General features: G+C 39.9%; 1 protein-coding gene across 2 annotated transcripts in view; it reads left to right on the top strand.

Moving 5' to 3' along the window:
- The window catches only part of QSER1 (glutamine and serine rich 1), a 45,262-nt gene that overhangs the window by 1,443 nt on the left and 25,090 nt on the right, over positions 1-18,729 (top strand). The window contains exons 1-3 of one of the 2 annotated variants that reach the window (XM_039724959.1): positions 293-544; positions 16,019-16,128; positions 17,238-17,402. In XM_039724959.1, coding sequence (XP_039580893.1) covers positions 17,264-17,402 — 139 coding nt within the window. In that variant the 5' untranslated portion in view covers positions 293-544; positions 16,019-16,128; positions 17,238-17,263. Of the gene's footprint in view, positions 1-292; positions 545-16,018; positions 16,129-17,237; positions 17,403-18,729 lie in introns of those variants that run through there. The other variant, XM_039724958.1, reaches the window with a different exon arrangement.

Below are 18,729 nucleotides of genomic sequence, written 5' to 3'. Positions count from 1 at the left end.
GCGGGCTCCCCGCTGTCCCCGGCGGCCCGCGGCGCTGGCGGCGGCGGGCCGGGCGGTCTCTCCGCCCCGGAGGCTCGCGTCGGGCTGCGGCGCGGGTTCAAGAGTTCACGCGTCCCTGCCCGGCTCCCGGAGGGAAGCGGGGCCGCGGGCACCGGCGCTGCCCGGCCGAACAATGCTGCCCGCCGGGGCACCGGGCCGGCGGAGGCGGCCGCGCCAGCATCCCCCGCGCCCTTCCATTTCTCCGCTGCTGTGCGCTCCGCTGAGCCTGGCGAACCTCGTTCCTCTGAAGCGCTGCTCCGGGGCGTGCGGAGCCTCCTCTCAGCCAAAACTTCTCTGGAGCGATGCAGTCCCGCGGAGAGTTCTGCAAAGTTCCGGGAAGTGCGGGGAAAATTCAGGATATCTTATTGGCTTCGGGTTGCTTTTTGATTGTGTAGCTCTGCCAACTAAAAGGAGTATTCTCTAGGCGATGAGATTTTCGTTATCGCCTGCCTTTTATGTCTCTTGCTTGATTTATCTGCAGTTCCCATCTCGACGACGTCTAAAGGTAAAAGGAGTCTCGGGCTAAAAATACCCCGTCAAAATAAGTGCGCTAATAGATGACTTTGCACTTCGTTCTGAAAGTGGTCAGACATGTCTGATAAGATTAATAGATTATCAAGTCAGAAGGACTGTTGCAATCATCTAGTCTGACCTCTTCATTATGCAGGCCATAGAACTTTTCTTTTTTCCCAATCTGTGTTTGAAAATAGAGCTCACTTTTTGGAAGGTGTAGTTAAAAATTTCCAGTGAGACAAAATTCAGCACGATTCTTGGTAAAGTGTTCAAGTGACTGATTTACATTGTATTTCTGATATGAAGAGGGCTAGCTTTAGTTTTTGGCCACTGAGTCTTGTTTATAGCCTCATCAACACTGAAAATACGTTGAGTATGAATCCTTACTAATTTTAATAAATTTCTTGTTTTACTTATTTTTCTTAATGAAAAGAACATAATATTTTGAAGTTTATTGCCAGAGATTTTTTTCTTTTTTATCGCTGCTTTAGTTATTCTCCCAGATTTCTTTCAGATTTCCTCCACGTTGTCAGTTTCCCTTCCTGAACTGTGCACATTGCATCTGAGATGCAGTTAAGGCAGTGAGAAGTGGGATCACAGGAGCTCCGTGGGATGAGAGGCTGTACATTCCCTGTTTCACAGAGAGTTGCAAGGACAGGCAGCTTTTTGGCCCAACCCTTGTCCCATGAAGCTCTTTAGCCAGTTTCCCTGAGGAGTTGCCTGCATGGCAAAGTAAGGTCTCCATTAAATTATTTCCAGTTTTTCTTCCTAATCATTGGAGTGCTTTTGGTCATGTTGCTATGTTGATTTCAGTGGAAGTCAGGGACCTCTCCTTTCTATATTGCTTTTACCAGTTCTCTTGAGGGTCGTGCCAGCTGTTCCACAAGGGAAGTTTGGATTTCCCAGGTTGTTTAGGAACAGGTAGTGCAGAAGCAGAAGTGGATCTTTCTTGGATTTTACAAGAAACACAACTTCTTGATGATATATTTTTAAAAAGAATCTCCTGGTTTTAGAACACATCTTGCATTTTTTTAATGGCTGCTGCATTAATGCAGTCTTAAGTGTACATTTTGGGAATTCTTTAGAAGAAATGGCATGGAGAAAAATCCCAAGACAAGTACCATGCAGAAGCTCGTTAGATCAATGCCTGCTGCCTATACCCATCAAATTAGTATTACTGCATCCCTGTATGCTATGGCAATATTTATACTATGCTTCAGGAAGCAATGTGAAGAAAACCTTCTTTTGGTTCTTTGAAGTTTTGTCTCCAGGTTCTATACACGGTGACAAATGATGCATTTAAAATGTGTTGGCTGAAACATTTAAACTTTTTTCTTTTGTTCCCAAGAACAGGGAAAATACTGGATAATTAATCATATTTTGTGCTTGAAATTCTCCTGAACTGACTTCTTTGGGTTCACGTCATTTTAACAAGAATTAATATACCCTGTCTTTGGCCAGATTTAAAGATTTTTGTTTCCATGTTGGTCACAGTGATAAGTAGAGTCTGGGCTTTAGGTGCTTGTGGTTTCCTCTCCTGCTGATAGCATTTGTCTTTGGATGGATGGAGTTGCTGAGGAATTGGGATGGAAGAGTCATTTCTGTCACTGCCAAGGCTTGCAGCAGCCTGGAAGGAAATTGTGAAGGTATAGATGTACTGTAAAAGAATATGCTGTCCATGCCCTCGACTTGTGTTACAGATCACATCACGTTTTTCCAAGTGGTGTTTTTGATTGTGGTTGACAGGTAGTCACCTTAACAGCTGAAGCTGCGTTAGCCTGATGTTAAATTAAAAACTGTGTGTCATGTTCATCTGGTACTTGCTTGAAAAGAATTCAGCCTTTAGGTGATATAGATGACAATATTTCATTCAAATTTCATAGTTATGCTCTTGTAGGCTGTGTCGTGGCAGGTTATGTTCCCTTTGTGTGGAGAGCCATGTTCACAGTCTCAGCTCATCTAAATGATTTCTCCTCCCTACAAGCATTGCTCCTGTCTTCCTGCGCTTCACTTCAGCCATCTGGTTTTTATCCTGCTTCTTATTTCTTGCAGGCACTGTTTTGTCTGTGCAATGCCTCTATTCTTATCAACTAAAAGGAAATGTGTGGTGAAGTGTTACAAGGACATTTCTACCAGGCCTGCTGTGACATAGCTGTTCCCATGGAATAGGAGATGGTGAACGGGGCTGGAAGCTGATGGAAATCCCTGGGATCACTGTGGTACCTAAGCAGGGACCACTCTTGCTGGGGAGCACATTGGGATGCTGCAGACTGGTAGCAGGGGCTGAGGGGGTGCTCCTGACCCCCAGGCCCCTTGCACAGCCTGTCAGCAACTTGAAGGGATTTCTGGTGGCTCTAGCAGTGCACTGCTACTTCTGGCCTTTTACTGTAGCTGTCAGAAAACCCTCTTAAACCCTCTGTGCTTGAACCTTCTTTTTGCCAAAAGCTGTTGAATAGCAGATAAGGTGTGTCATGCTAACTTGCTGCTTGCTCAGGAATTATTGAGTCTTCAGAAACCGGGTGGTGTGTAGTAGTGTGAAAAACTGTTGTAATTCCTTGGAAAGAGACGTGGAGACACCTGATAATGGATGAGGTTTCTGACTGAGTTTCTCTGACTCGGGGGTACTTGTGTAGAAAAGGATTTTAGTAATGGAAAGATCTCACTCTTCTTGTTCTGTTTTTACCACAGCTCTAAGACTTAAATCTGCTACATGTGAGTAAAAGTCAGTCACAATTATTTTGTTGTTGATTTAAATTTTATGGTGATTGCCATGGTCTCTGATGTTCCTTTATGTCTATATCCATCTCTGTCCTACCCAAGCATATGGGGTTTTATGTCATTTCATTCAGTATGGTTCTTTATAACAGATAGGACTGACATTGTGTTAGTGTGGCCTATAACAGCTAATCTAAGATAAAGAGTTAGTTACTGTGATAGTTCATTTGCAAAATTACATAAATGGGAGACTTGCACTTTTACGATAAATGGTTATGATGGGTTTTTAAACTCATTTTTGCATAGCTGTCAAACTAATGCTTATTGTAACAGCTGTATGATAATTGTGTTTTAGTTAAGGCTCAATTTTAAATTCTAATGGGGTTTTGCATAGCTATAGGAACTCTGTAAGTGCAGAGTATTTTAGAAAAGCAGAGAACATTTTCTTTCATCGATTGAAATTGTTCTGAGAGGTGAAACCAATGTTTGTTGTTAAACACATTCTACAAAAATTTCCCTATGGCGTAGTATTTAAAGTGTTGAAAGGAAAGCTCATAATCTGGGAATATACTTAGAATTTTTGTATTAAAAGGTACAGAAAGATTAAATAAATTTTACGAACATATAAAAAGATAGATCACTTTTCAAATCTTACCAATTTTTCTGTCATAGTTTGTATCTGAAACATTTATGCATGCAAAATAAACACAGGTATAGCACAGATACCTCACAGGGACTTGCTGGCTTTTGTTGGCCTTCCTTTCTTTTTCTTTTTTTTCACCTGCATTCAGCACACACTGAAATCACAGCTGTGGGAAGGTCAAAGATTGGCTGAACGCAAGCTGAATGTTTTCTTGCTCTGTGTCCCACAGCCTTTCCCTGGTGCAGATGTGTGGTCATCTTGCAAAATCTTGGCTAAAGTTTCAAAATGAGCCAGCCAGGCTTGTTTGGATTGAGATGCTGCTTACCTGTGTGAGATTTAATGCCAGCTTTACATGGAAGATTTCAAGCAATGTGTGTCATTCTGCTGCAGTGAGAAATGGTGATAAAGAACTATCTGCGGAAGGAGTGAGCTGAGACTTAGTGTGAGAGTGCAGTTACCTGAGAAGGCTGAACTGGCTGCTCAGGCTCACTGCTGCTGAAAGGGGCTCCCTTCCTCTTCCCTTGTCTTGGTTTGGTGTTTGTGCAACTGCACAGGGAGCTGGTCCCATTTGTTAATCCATGAGAACTCTCCTGGCTGAAGCAGTGAATGGCTTGAGCTGGATATCTGTGCTGGTGAACCTGTGCTGGCAGACTGGAAACCAGAGGTGCTACCTGGGGACGAGCAGAACTGCAAGGAGTGAGCCCTGTGGCCTTGGCAGGGATTCCTCCCAGTGGCTCTGGACAGGATTTAGATGGGCTCAGTCTTGCCATGCCACTGTCTTTGATGAACATCCCACACAAATTGTGCTGCCTGCTTCCCTGGCAGGAGCACTTATGGTAAGATGTTAGCTGGGTGCCAGATCTGCCTTCAGATCACCTACAATGCCATTCCAGATAGGAGCCCTTTCCCATGGAGCCAACAGCCTCAACACAGGGTACAGAATACATTGTTCTGCAAGAAACGGGGGTTGTATTCCACCACCTATGCAAAAAATGTTTCATTCCCATGTTGTGTATTTTGCCTTTCCTCCTGTTAACTTTAATCATAGGTGTGTTTACCTACACCAACAGAGAGCAACCTTTTCACCTTGTTTCTTCTGTACTTTTGCCCACCTTTTATTTTTTCTTGGAGCTGCTGCTGATTCTGACATAAAGCTGTCATAGGAAGGAGGCTGTTTTTAGAAAAATCCTTGTTCCTGTCAGGAAAAAAGCACCTATGCCTGAACTGTAGTAATTCTGAACAATACTAGGGCTCTTATTGAGTGGGTGTATTTTGCATGGATATCTTTGTTTTGTCAAAGCTTTCACAAATTTGCCTGTCAAGAAGTTACTTTGCATGGTGAGTGCCTGTTCCATACGTTAAACAAACAAAGACAAACCAAACAAAAACCAGTCAAAAGGCGGTACATTAATAGTCTCACTTCAGACTTTCCTTAGCAGCCTTAACTGTGACAAAAATAATTTTTAGCAGCATGCAGAGCTCAGCCTTTCCAGCACAGCATTTCTTGCTGTACCATGCAAGTAGCAGAGAAAAGAAAATTCTTTGAATTTTTAAGCAAAGAGAAATGCTTTCTGAGGGGACAGAGTGCATGGTTATGAAGTACTAGATTTACTTGTCTCACTGGGCAGATTTCATAGGTTTTAGGTTTACTTCTGCTTGCTATTCTGTTATTGTTAAATGGCTTCTTTTGTTTCATTGCCCTGGATGGACCTGGGGCTAAGTGGACACTCTGTTCTTTAGAGCCTCCTCAGAACGTCTCTGGTGATGGGCTACAAAAAGGGGCAGGGAGCTCTTGTTCCTGGATTTCTGCACACTTAAAAGTTTCTTATTCCAAAACAGTTCAGCAAGAACTTACATATGTTTAGACAAGCTTTTACTTTCCCGTATTGCTTTTCTTGTTTTTCATCTTCCTTCTACATGCCTACCTGTGCTGCTTGCTTAGGACGTGGAAAAGTGCAACCAATTATGCTCAGCAGGAAGAAGGCACCCTTAGGCATCCTTATCTTGGAGTAATAGTGTTTACACAGCAGGATACTGAGGAGCATTTATTCCTTAATAATCCTGCAGGAGTTCTACTTGGGGCAGTCACACAGCTAGATTTCATTGGAGATATCCCTCCTTTTTCAGCTGGCAGTGTTGTATGAGAAGAGTTAGAGGGTTCCAGCTCTTGGCCTGGAATTCCAGATGTCTGGCAAGCTGTTCTGAGAGCTTTTGGTCATCCAGAACGTGCCAGACAAAGGGTCGCAGCGTGGGCCAGGCTGAATGTACCAGCCTGTGCTGCACCTTCCACGCTGCCCTTTTTCCTGACCAGGAAATCCCTGTCAGAAATATGGCAGCTTGGTGTTTCACACCACATCCTGTTTACTTTCTCTCGTCTTCGTGTCAAAAATTCCAGTGCTAGACAGTGAATAATCCTTCAATCCCCATGCTCGTCCCATTTCATTATGTTCTGCTGAGTCTGCCAAGAACAGGATTTCTAATAAGTTTTTCTTGAATCCAACCATTTGTTCATTTGCTGTGCAAAGAGTGATTGTAGAAAGCCAACTCCTCCCTACTTTGAACACAGCCATGTGTTAACTACCTTCAGCTGCTGGCACTGGTGAGCTGCAGCTTGCTGATAGTCAGCACCACTGGAGAGAGATGGGATTTTCATCTTTTCCCCTTCAAAAAACTCCCTTTTTTATTGTTTTTAAGAGAATACAGGTTTTTTTCACCAATTAAAGGATATTTTTTTAGTTTCTTGTGCATATGCGGTTTTGATCTGGATTAATACTTGGTTTTGTTTAGACATGATCATCATGAAAGCTCAAATCAGTATAAATATTCCTTGAACATGAGTATATTCAAGGAATTTGTTTAATATAGTGTAGTTTTTCCTATCTCAAAGTAAATGCCATGTAGCTGTAACTGTATTTCTACAGTTTTGAACAATGCACATTTTCTGGTTGAAGCATTCACAAGCAACAGGGTTTGTCTGGTATTTTTAGCTAAATAGTGACTTGTGGCAAATGAAATGATAGCCAGGATCCACCTGGCTATCATTTAACCTTGCAACCATTTAATTTAACCTTGCAAAGGGTTAAATTTACATTTTTAACCCTTTGCAAGGTTAAAAATGTAAATTTAAACTTGTTTTAGGATGAGGAAAGCACTTGTGAAGAGGCATAAGAGCTGTGCTAATTTTCCTTATAAACTTGGTTAATAACACCCTGTGATGCTTCCTTTAATGTTAAGGACTCTTTGCTGCTGTGTTTTATGATGAACTGTGTTGTTAATATGTTAGATCTTTCCTGGGCACACCTCCTAAATTGGAGTGGAAGTGGTGTTAGTCATAGGGATACCTCTTTTTATGAATCTGAAGGAGCTCATAAGAGCTGCTTAGCCCCTGTAGGGTGTTGTGGGATGTGGAAAACACTTGCTGGCCATGTGGACATGCTGGGAGGCTTAGAGCCCATCTAATGGCCCTGAATTTTTGGTTGTAGGGTGGCCTGATGTGTGATCTCAGATGTGGTCACTGAGTTGCTGCCCTGTTCTATGCCAGTGGCTGTGGGCCATGAGACCACTGCTCTCACAGGGGTGCACTTAAATTCACAAAACCTGGAGAAACTGCCTTTTTTCAGTACTGGAGACTCAGTGGTGAGGGCTGTAAATCAGAGTGGTTATTCCTTGTGCCTGGCTTTCCCTAGAGTGAAGCACAAGGCATTCCATGGGTTATTGAAAGTGCTTCAAGGTTTGGTAATGAAGGGAACCCACTGACAGCATAAGATGGCTCTGTCAGTGTGCAGCACACATGTATTTGCACTTCTTACCTCTTTCTGTGATGGGAACCTCGGCTTCATCCTTTCCATATAATTGGAAAATAAAGGGCTTGGGTAAGAAATGGGATTTCAAGTATTCCTGTAGCACCCTAAAGGTAAGACTCAAGCTTGCCACAAAATACGATGCTGTAATAGCTGTGGGAGAATGAGGGTTGAAAAGCCTCAATTTCAGTAGGTAAAATGAATTGTAATTTTGTTAAGGCTCTGATGTGGCTAACCCACATCTTGAGATAATGCTCTGCTGATTTTTATATTTTGAAATAAAATTTTGTTATTAAAAGCGATGGAATCTTTTTGTGTGTAATAGAGGATTATGCTGTGTGTTCAACCGTTAATACTGGAATGATCTAGAGAAGAGTTTTGAATATGCCCCAAGTACGCTTTTGACAACAGAATAGCATCACATATCAGAGAAAATGTGTTAGATTTCCATTACTGTCTGTTACAAAAATCTTTTGAAATTGTAAGTAAAACTCCAAGAGAGAAGTATTTATAATTTTAAAAATCACAGCTATTCTCTTTATGCTGGGTAAAGGAAAAGTTCTTTGATACAGGGAAGATAAGAGAAGAAGATAAATGTAGTGACAAAATAATCCAGTGTCTCAAAAGGCAAAAAAAAAAAGATTGCAGATCTTCTAGTGGTGGAAGCTACACAGACCATAATAGTACTCCTGTTTCTGCAGGCACTGATCGAGTAGAAGCTGTCATTGAAGATGTATGAATCCCCAAAACACTGCTTGGCAAACAAATGTCTTAAAAATTATTTCCGACACTACATTATAATGCAAATTGGGAGGAATGTGTTACAGTGTCTGCTTAAATGATAACTGTCTTAATAAGGACCTCAAAGTTAGTCTTGAATATTCAGAGCAGGAAAGCACTGAAAGCTCCTTTCCAGACCTTGAAATCTTAAAACATGCATAAGGAGCTCTAGACTGACATTGTAGAACAGTTTAATTTTAGTTTCTTTTTTGTAAGCTGCAAAGTTTCTGTTTTGGTTAAGTTACAGAGTTTTTTTTGTCAAAGCCAAGAGAAGCGGTTCCAAATTTACCAGTTCTGATTTTTTTAAAAATTATTTTGTTAAATGTACTGCATTTCAGTCATAAATAACCTCATAAAGAAAACTGTTTTGGGTCGCATGCATTAAAAAATAACAAAGTAATTCATCCAGTCACTTAGTAGTAATTGAAGTTTATAAATAGCTCATTTTTATTAGAATATTAGTTTTCACATACACATTTTCAAGACAGAGTTTAACTGATTTTTTGGAAACAGAATTATATTCTTTGTTGTTAAGAACTCTGCAGGTTACTTAATCAGACAAGCCGGCACTTGCACTCAGGTATTGAAGTCCCAGTAAGACTATTTTGGCTTTCCTGTTTTTCATTTTTAAAAGGATCAAGCATAAGGAGTGCAGACACATTAACATGGGAATAAAAGGGAGCTGGACCTTTTGTGTCATACAATCTCTTTATTCCTTTAAGATGCGATATGTATTCAGGTGAAGAATCCCAGGAACACTGTGAACTTTTGCTTATTGAGGCAGCACCCTGCATGTAATTTTCTACCTCAAAATCTAGTTCTTAGAAGCTCCTTATCTCTGCTCCTAGAAAGCAAGGAAGTAATGAGAGTTTCCTCTCACAAGTACCTCCAGGCAATCCTTGGCCCACATTGTGGCAGTCTCAGCCATGCTCTTGGTGGCTCTGCCTTTGAACTGAAGGGGAAAATTAACATTATAGCATCATTTTTAATGAAAGAATGGAGGGTGATTGCCTTTGGTGTGTTAGGATGGGATATATTCTATTCTGGGTATGTAGTGTGTAATTGCATTAAAAGGGAGAATGTGCCATAACCAACAGACAGTGGAGCTTGTCAGTAAAATGCTGCTCCTCTGTGCTTTACTGACTTAACTCAGTACTGGTGTCTGATTCTGTATTTTCCATCTTTCCAAAAGTCATCTACCCTGAAGAACAATGCTAATAATACTTAAAAATACTGACTTATATTTTTTTCTTGCTATAACAGACAAACAGGCTAGGCAAATGCTAAAGATGTATGCTGTTCTTAAAAGAATGCATTATATACCCTGAGGTATTACTTTAAGATTATTTTCTTTTGATTTTTCAGCAGTGGACTTTATTTTTCAAGTAGCAATTCTTTTTTCTTTTGTTTCTTGTAGTGTGGGGCAAACATATTTGTGTGCAGACAATATCTATGTTTTTAAATACAGCTGCAAAAAATTCCACCCCTTTTCCTTCTCCCCCCTTTCACTCTCAGATCTAGATTTCAAGGCACAAAACTGATTTCTGGGCTAAACAGACAAATGGGGATAGAATTCAGCATCATAATCACCCCAGGACACATGGACACTGCACTGTTCTGGATTGTTAAATATTCTTTCTTTTTGTGCAGTTATGATGTTAAGGTTTGTCTTGTCTTGTGTAATCTAATGAGAGGATCAAGAGAATTAGATGCAGGGTGTAGGCTGGTTTCCTATTTTTCTTGAACCTGCCAACATTTTCAGGCTTCAACCCAAATTTGTGTTTGCACTGTCTTCCCCCTCCCTTCAGCATGTCTGTGGCTGGGAAATAGAAGTGAAAAATCACATATTGTATACATTTAAAAATATTTTGCACGGAAATGAGTTTCTGGGCTGAGAACGGGTTTGTTTTCCATTGGAATTAATTATTGAAACCTTCTCAATTTATGTTTTCTGTTGTTTTTAAGGGCTTTATGTGCTTTTAAACTTCCCTAAGTGTGTTGGACCGGAGTGACTTGGTGTTACTAATGGTATTGAACTCATTTAAGTAGCAACTTTCTTCCTGGGCAACTTCCTCCTCTGCTTCTTAGGGTCATGGCTTTTTTAAAATACAAGATTATATCCATTTCTGGATTGAAGTCATCTACCTGTAACATTGCTTTTAAATTTTAATTTTATTCTGAGCTGCAGATAACCCCTGGGTGCTGAATTACATTCTAGTTTGACTGCAGCAAACGGAACTCTTGCTGTTAAAATGAGCAGCTGAAGGGCCATCTACCCTCCATTTCATCTCTATTAAATTCAAGTGAAATTTTCAAGTAATGTTCTTCCATCCTTTCTCCAGGAGGTGTTTGAGTAAAGGCAAAATAACAAAGTGTATTTAAGGAAAGTAATAAATGTTGTATCTAATGTTAAAGCTATGATTCTAATTATAGTATCTATTCTATATATACTAAATATTCTAATATGTAACACTAAAGCTATTAAATATTAATCCTAACTATGTACTTGCCAGCAGGTAATACAACCTGGAACTTCATTTTACACATCTAAAATCAAATATAGTGGACAAAAAGAGATGTAAGCTGTGTGTCAGTTTCTATATCTTATATTTCTTATGGCATTTTTAATATTTAGAAGTGCATTTGTCAGTTTTATGGCTTTGCTTTCTGTCTGTGAGTGGAATTTGCTATAGCACAGCTGAGTAGCTGGTTGGAGAGACACTCCTTTGCCAAGTGTCTGAGCTTTGGGGTAGAGAGGGACGTTTGATATTTCCCCTATTTCACATATATCTCACATAAGATAAAATGCAAAGTGTGAGTTTAAAGGTATTTTCTTCCCAGTACGAGGCTATCACTGTTCTTTTTAATCTATTTTGTGGTGATTTAATTAGAAGGGGGCTGTGCCGAGTCATCTTCTCACAGGAGCTCTTGTTTTCAGTAAGGCAGAACGGGCAGACAAAAATGAGATCAAATTTCCTGCTCTGCCTCAGATCTGATGCCTTGTGTGCGTGCTGGGTCGGTGGCTTTTGTTGTTTGTGCTTGGTTGTTTTGGTCTCAGGCTTGTGCTGGGGCACCGAGCTCCCTTCTCGGGGTGCTGGCAGCACCTCTGGGGTTTCCTGGAGCCAGGAGCTCCCACTTGTCTTGTTGGTGTCCAGGTGCACTTTGAGCACAGCTTTGGAAGTGCTCTGGGATTTGATCTGGGTGTTTCTGTAGCAGATTTCCTTGATGTGAGAGGCAGGAGGTGCAAGTGCCCAAGAGCAAGGGATTGCACCTGAAGAGCTCTGGTCTGCTTTCCATGTACGCACTGTGAGTTTCCCTGGTACTTCAATGATTGCTGTTACTAAACGAAACATAATCCAAACAACCCTCCCAGAAAACACCAAATGCAAAAATAATCAATCCACCTTAAAAATTGCTAAGCTGTAATGAAGATTTAGCCAGAAAATCAAGTAGAAAGATGAAAAAGTTTACTTTATATACTTAGTAAAAGGAGTATCATTACATGGAAAGGGGGCAAAGACACTCATGTCAAGTGCTTGTTTTCCCTTTTTGTGTTTTATTCTGTGTGGATTCCTCGGAGAGCATGGTATCTTATATAAGTAAAAGAAATAAAAATACTTGTATGTCCAGTGTTTATTGCAGCTAAATTCTGTTTCCATGTAAAAATGATACTTCAATCTGAGTTTGAAATTGGGAAATGCATCCCTCACTTGTGAAGCATAAACCTGATAATTGTCTTGGCAAGTGAGGAGGGTGGTGAGTGCAATGAGACTCGATAACCTTTTGCAGATGGAGACCTGAATTTGTATGAAACTGTTGGATTGAAGAACGCTTTGAAAATAAATGATCGTGAGAATAGCAATGCAAACAGATGTGTGAAGGGTCCATTCCTGACAGATTTAATCTGGGCTAACAAAAAGGAGTTGTAAATCAAGGTTGAGGTGTGTTAGTAACAATGAAGTGCAATGACTGTACAGTTTACTTTCAGAAATTTTACTGGAGAAGTAAAAATCTTCTGTTAGCCCAGCTGATGCAGCTGAAAAAAATCAGATTGATACTTGAGTCATTTAACTTCCATTGTCATACATACTTTTCAATTGCATTATTACAGTAATGATAAATAATAATAACTCTTTACAGGATATCTCTTACATTTAATTTTAGAGTAATATTTATCTTTTCAATGAACAATACTTCAGGGGAACTATTTTCCAAATGTGTGTGTCAAATTAATAATATCTCCTAGCAGTAATCACTCCATTGTGCTGTTCACTATGACAGTGGGAGTGGGAAATCACTGTGATAATCAGTGATAAGGGCCAAGTGCTTTTGGAGCAGGGCATAACAAAGTACAGAGTAATGTGAATGTTTCTTCAGTAATTTATCTGACATTTCAGGACAAGTGAGAACTTGCACAGTTGTAGCAAACTTCCAAACAAGAGCATACAGAGTTTGGTAGCCATAAGGGCGTTTGCCATGCTGGATGTATTTTTGATATGCAAATTACATGCTGTGTAAATTCATCTGTTTAAAAGTTGAATTTTCTAAAAAGAAACCTTAAGGCAGTAATCTCGCAGATTGCCATGCTTGTTTAGGATAAGCTTATGTAAACTGAAGGCATATATGCAAGGCTTTTTGAGATAAGAATCTACATTCCAGCAAGCAGTAATTATACAATAAACAATTAACTGTTCAAATAAATACAATGTTTTTTATTGAAAGACAGATTCATTTTTGAGGTTGCGGTTGCATTAACTATGAGCTGGGAGTTTGTATTAAAAAAAAAACCACGATCATATACTTAGAGTGTTCTAAGATGCCCAGCATTACTAGATTTGAGGGTCTAGTAATTAACAATGTTTCTGAGTGCTGAAGTCTAGGAGTTATTTTGTATCCCAGTGCTAATTCTAGCACCCTCCTTGTTACAAAGTCTTTGTCCAAGTTTGTTTTGCAAGTTACTTTTATCTTCCAGAGGATTCTGCCTCTGGTCTGCAGGCTTGTCTTATGGTGTCTGTCTTATGGTATTTGTGTGTACTGTACCTGTCCTTTGCTAAAAAAGGTATTTATTGCACAGGAGTGAAGAGGGGAGAAATTAATCACAGTCTGGAACAAGCAGAATAAATAGAAATTTAAAATAAAACAAACAACAAAAACCCAAACAAACAAAAAACCCTCACAACAAATTTTTTTATTTTCAGGTGGTTAATTATAGTTCATCTACTTTTTGCTGATGAGGAATGAGGTGATGTTGCTTGATACACTGAACTGGGTCTGGGGTCTTGCCTCATCTGGAAGAATTTTGCTGCCAAGTGTAGCCCCAGTTGTCTGTAACACCACCAGAGTGCCTCTCACCTGAAAATACAGAATGGGAAAGGGAAGCTGTGCTGCTCTAGGGCTTCAGTTTGCCTTTAAAATGTGTATGAGAGAGAAGTCAGCACCATGTACTTTTATATAGGTAAAAGCTTTAAGTAAATTTGCAAGAAAACCTAAAAAGACCCTATTGCTGTTGCGGGAAAGTTTCCACAAGCTCAGCATCTTTGTGAGTTAAGATAATTCTTGCAAGTAATCTGCCATGCTTCAGTTTACAAGCTTATTTTCTCATGTAGTGCTTTTTTATTTCTTAAAAAGACCTGAAGAAAGCTTCAGGTCCCTGAAGTTCTATGTTTGGGGGCGTTTTTCCCAGCTATCAAGTTTGTTCAAAAACCCTAGACCTCCTTAACATTTTTCTTTTGAAAATACTTGCACTTGAGTTGGCTTTATTACTTGCATCATGGTTTATGTGCAGAACACTGATGCAATTTTTTTTTTTTTGGGTCTGGAAATAATAGAAGTTGTTTAATGCTGTAAATAAAAAAATAATCTACAGTGTCATGCAATCATGTCTGCCAGTTGTCCATAGCAGTGATGCAAATAGTTAGATTTCAGTCAGCATATAATAGAAATCAGTTGCTGATGCATAGTGTTGAATTGCACAAAGTTCTGTCCTCTACAGCATAAGCACAGGGATCTGCTGACTCTGAATTTAGGTTTGACAATTCTCTAAATTGCAATTACTGCTGTGAAAGGTGTTAAAGTGCTAGACAATGAGCACAACTGAGAAAAGCAGTAGCTGAGGTTCTTTGTTTTTTCAAAGGATTTTGGTTCATTCTTTAGGCCTGTGCTGTAGCCTGGCATGCTGACTATGGAGCATTGCTGAAGTGGAAAATACATCCCCTGATAGTGCATCTCAGGCAGGAAAGCCCTGCACAGGCAGGCTCTTGCTGGTTCGTGATGTGTGCAGGTCACAGTGCTCTAAGAGGCTCAGCTGCCTCTTAATGAAAATGAAGCCAAGCCAACAATGTTGCCAGTTTTTCTATTATTTGGTGTATTCTGTAAAAGTTTCCCATGATGTCATGATTCCTGGCATGGAGAGTTTAATTTTTCCTGATGCAGAGTGCCTGCCCCTCATCCCCAGGGATGAAAGATAAGGGAAATCTTCCTTAGAGCAGGCAGCAGGGAGGGCTGTGGGTGTCCTTGTTTGGGTTGTTTTGGCATCTGTTTACACTTGAATTTTGAAATTGAAACAGTCTCACATGTGCACTGGAGTAAGTAGCAGCTACCTATAAACTTAGTGTCCAAAAGCAAGAAAAGAAGCAGGTAAATGGTTACTTGGTCATGCTGGCCTTAATTTTCTTCCATTTGACAGGTGGTATGCAGAGCTGAGTCTGGGGAAGCTTGAAAGTTTGGGGATTTTGTTTTGCTTCCCCTTCTGTTTTCTGCTTTTTAAACTGGGAATCATTAGGGCTTTTGGCAAGTTCCTAAGTCTGCTTGGTGTTTAGATTGCATTTATTTCTTTTCTGTGTTATTGGTTTTGCACAGACCCAGACAATGTATATTTTATGTGTGTTTCCATTAAGTCTGATTGAAACATCATGTTAATTTAGGTGACTCGCTTAAAAATGTTAAATAAAAGCTGTGAATCATTAACTTGCATTTCATGCTAGGAAGTCTGAAGATGGATTTGTCACTTGGTAGTGCTTTCACTGTCAATTTTATTAAATTGTACCAAAAGCACCAAAACCTTTTTAAAAACTATTGCTCCTATAGCTTCCTAGTCATTTCAGCCTTTTAATTAAATGAGGCTGTAAGTTTTAATGGAATTAAAAATGGAAATGTTAAAGTGGGCATGTATTCATATTTATCTGCTTTGCAGACTTGCTATCAGTAAATCATTACAGAAAGTGCCCAGTGAGTGTTTCTTACAGTTGAACTCTGTCTTTCTGATCTAGTCCTTTATCAACTTTTCTGTAGGCAGCTTTGATTTTTGTACGGTTTTTCCCACCCTAAACCCTTTGGCTTTTTACGTTTCAATAGTACATTTTTTATCTGCTTAACGTTTTTGTGATCCTCTAGTAGAGAGATATGTCTGATCTTGGGCTTTTGCTTCCCTGTATTTCTGTAACTTTTTGGCTTGTGATTGAAACTTCATAATTATTTTTTTGTTTCTATAGGTGTACATTTTGTTAATAATGCTTAATTTCTTCCTTAGTTTAAGCTATGGAGGAGGACATTCATCACATTCAGAAACAGACCTTCACAGACAGACATACACAGCTTCTCATCAGCTTCCTGGATACTCAACTACACAACATGCTGCTGGTAACTGTCCCTGTCATGAGAATACTGCTTAAATAGCTACAGAGGGAAAAGAAAAAAAACAACTGTTATGTCATTTAGATTGAAGTTAATGAATTTTATAATCAAAGGGAGTTTGTCATGTATGTGGTGGCAACTGGTATTAAAAAATCTGAGTGTGTAGCAGGTGGTTAACAGTTGTTAGCTTTTACTCAAAATGTTGTAAGTAGAAAGGAAAATATAAAGGCAGGTTATGCAAGCAAACAGCAGAACTGATGTGAGCTGGAGCATGCTGCTGCTGGTACTGCCATGTGCACACTGAGACCCTGCTGGGGAAAAGTTTAAATTCATTTAAAATGTAGCAGTAGCTTAGGCTGTGTTACTGCTGCATTGGGGTCTGTCTTTGATCCTGATGATATCCTGTCTCTGGATCCCCCCAGAAGATGAGGCTTCACCTCTTCATGCTCACTTTGCAGCCCAGGTTCCAAAGAAAGGTGTGTGAGCTCACGTGCTGACTGGAGTCTGTATCTCCTGCCAGGTCCTTGATCAGGGCGATGGAGGGTTGGAATTGCAGCCTTGACATAATCTCAGTTACTCACAGCTCTGGATTTCAACAGTGCTTCCCACTGAGCCCCCTGCTATGGAAAGGTCAGAGCAGTGGGAAACACATGAAGGTGTTTGTTGAAATAGGAAATGCAACCAAGACCCCTTTTCATGTGCCAAGTCCTATAGATGTGTCCAAACTTCCATAAGCTGTCCAAAAGGGAGAAACTGAATATAGAAAAGTTGGACATGTTTCAGGAGGGATTCTGAATGTTTGACCAGGTGAAAATAGAACAGTGAACCTTGAGATAAGGGGAGCATTTTACTGGTGTACCTAAGTACTGTAAGAAGCATCATATTTGACATACATTTAATAATGGGTTTTAAAATGTATACTGACGTTTCAGTTTACAGTTGTAACACTGCATAACAATTAAACACAGAAAAATCCATGTACTTTACATTGCTAATGTTTCATAAGGTAGGGGTTTTTAGTGATTTATGAACATATATCTTTGTTATTTGATTTTGCTTCTTTGAAGTTCATCTGAGTAATCTGTTTTGTTTCATTTCCCTCCACTTTCATCTAGGTCTTTCAGGAATATTTGATACCAGTATGCACAGTGCTGGAGGTAACACTAAGGAAACTTCTTCAGTTATGAATTTTCTCTCTGCTATTGAGTCTCGTACTGCTCAAGCAGTCTCTTCAGGATCTACCCTTTTACCACAATTCAGGGCTCCTTCCTGGCAGACAGGTGAGCATTTTATCTTTAAATAAATTTTGTCATTGTTATATTGAACGTTTGGGAGGATTTGAAACAAATATTCTGACTAAATGAAAAGGTGGTATGTTTTCTACCTCTTGTTACATCTCAATATTTAAAAATATTAAAATAAATGAAATTATGTTGGCATGAGATTTATATGAGCAGAAGTTCTTGCTGTTTAGAAGAAATTTAGATGTATTGGGTATTATTTTATCTAAGTCAAATTTATTTTCTCAGCTTTGTTTGCAATTAGTCTCACTATAAGCATTTTCAGGCACACTACCTGTACCTCCTAGCAAATCTTTCACTCTCAAACTCTGTTCCCTGTGATAGTTCTTGTGTGGTATCAGTACCAAAACCTACGGGTAGCTTTGGCCCCTTTGTACACAGAAGTAATGAGCAAGGTGTTCTCAAAAAGAAGGTCTGAGGTGCATGTCACATAGAAAGGGATCTAATTTACAGCTGAACAAACGTGCCATTTCTTTTGGCAGACTGACTGCCTTCCACAAACCTCCCCCATCTGTCAAGCCTTCTGTGCAGAGCAGGAAACTGCAGATTTTGAGCTTGCTGTAGACAGTCACACCAAGATAAGTGTTGCTACTGCATCTGTGGGTAGCTTCAAGTTCTGGTTAATCTTATGGAGTGATTGTGCAGCTGTGCAGTGAATTGGATCTATTCACTGATCTGTGAAAATGTTTGAGTGGCTCTTTTCCTTTGGTGGGATGGTTTTCCTCTGTATCAGCAGGCTGATCTGTGTCTCAGTGCAGCTGTATGATTGCTGTTCTGATTTGGGGAGGAGACACAAGATAGCCAGAGTGGAGCAGTCCTTTATTGACAGTTTGCACTTGTTCTGTTAAGGATAATGTGCAGCTGCATTCTGTGAAGAGCTGCTCAAAAAGTTGAGACTGGAGACTGTGGCTTTTAACTCACCATTGACAAAAGCAGATATGTTGGAGCACAGATGAAGGTGCACATTGGTAATCTGGTAAACAAACTTAATATCAATCAGTTATGAGCTTAGAGTTATGATGACCCATCCTCACATCAGAATGTCAGCTGGGAAGAAATCTTTTTTCTCTTTGTCCTAGCATTTTCTTCATTGCAGCCTGCCTAACAGTGAATTGTGAAGAATGGGGAGACATGCTGTGGGTTGGGTTTGATGTTGGGACCAGTGACTGGGAGACTTCTCAGTACTCATTGCTAAGAACTCATCAGTAAGCCCATTTTCAATATTGCCATATCTCTGAGCTTTCTGTTGTCCTTTAATACTTTTGCTGCTTTTCTGTAACCCTTGATTGTTCCAAGTGTCTTCTGA

The sequence above is a fragment of the Passer montanus genome, unplaced genomic scaffold (assembly GCF_014805655.1).
Source record: "Passer montanus isolate IOZ18808 unplaced genomic scaffold, ASM1480565v1 scaffold54, whole genome shotgun sequence".
NCBI lineage: Eukaryota > Metazoa > Chordata > Aves > Passeriformes > Passeridae > Passer > Passer montanus.
Note: the sequence above shows the minus strand (reverse complement) of the source record. Positions and strands in the feature narration are given on the sequence as shown.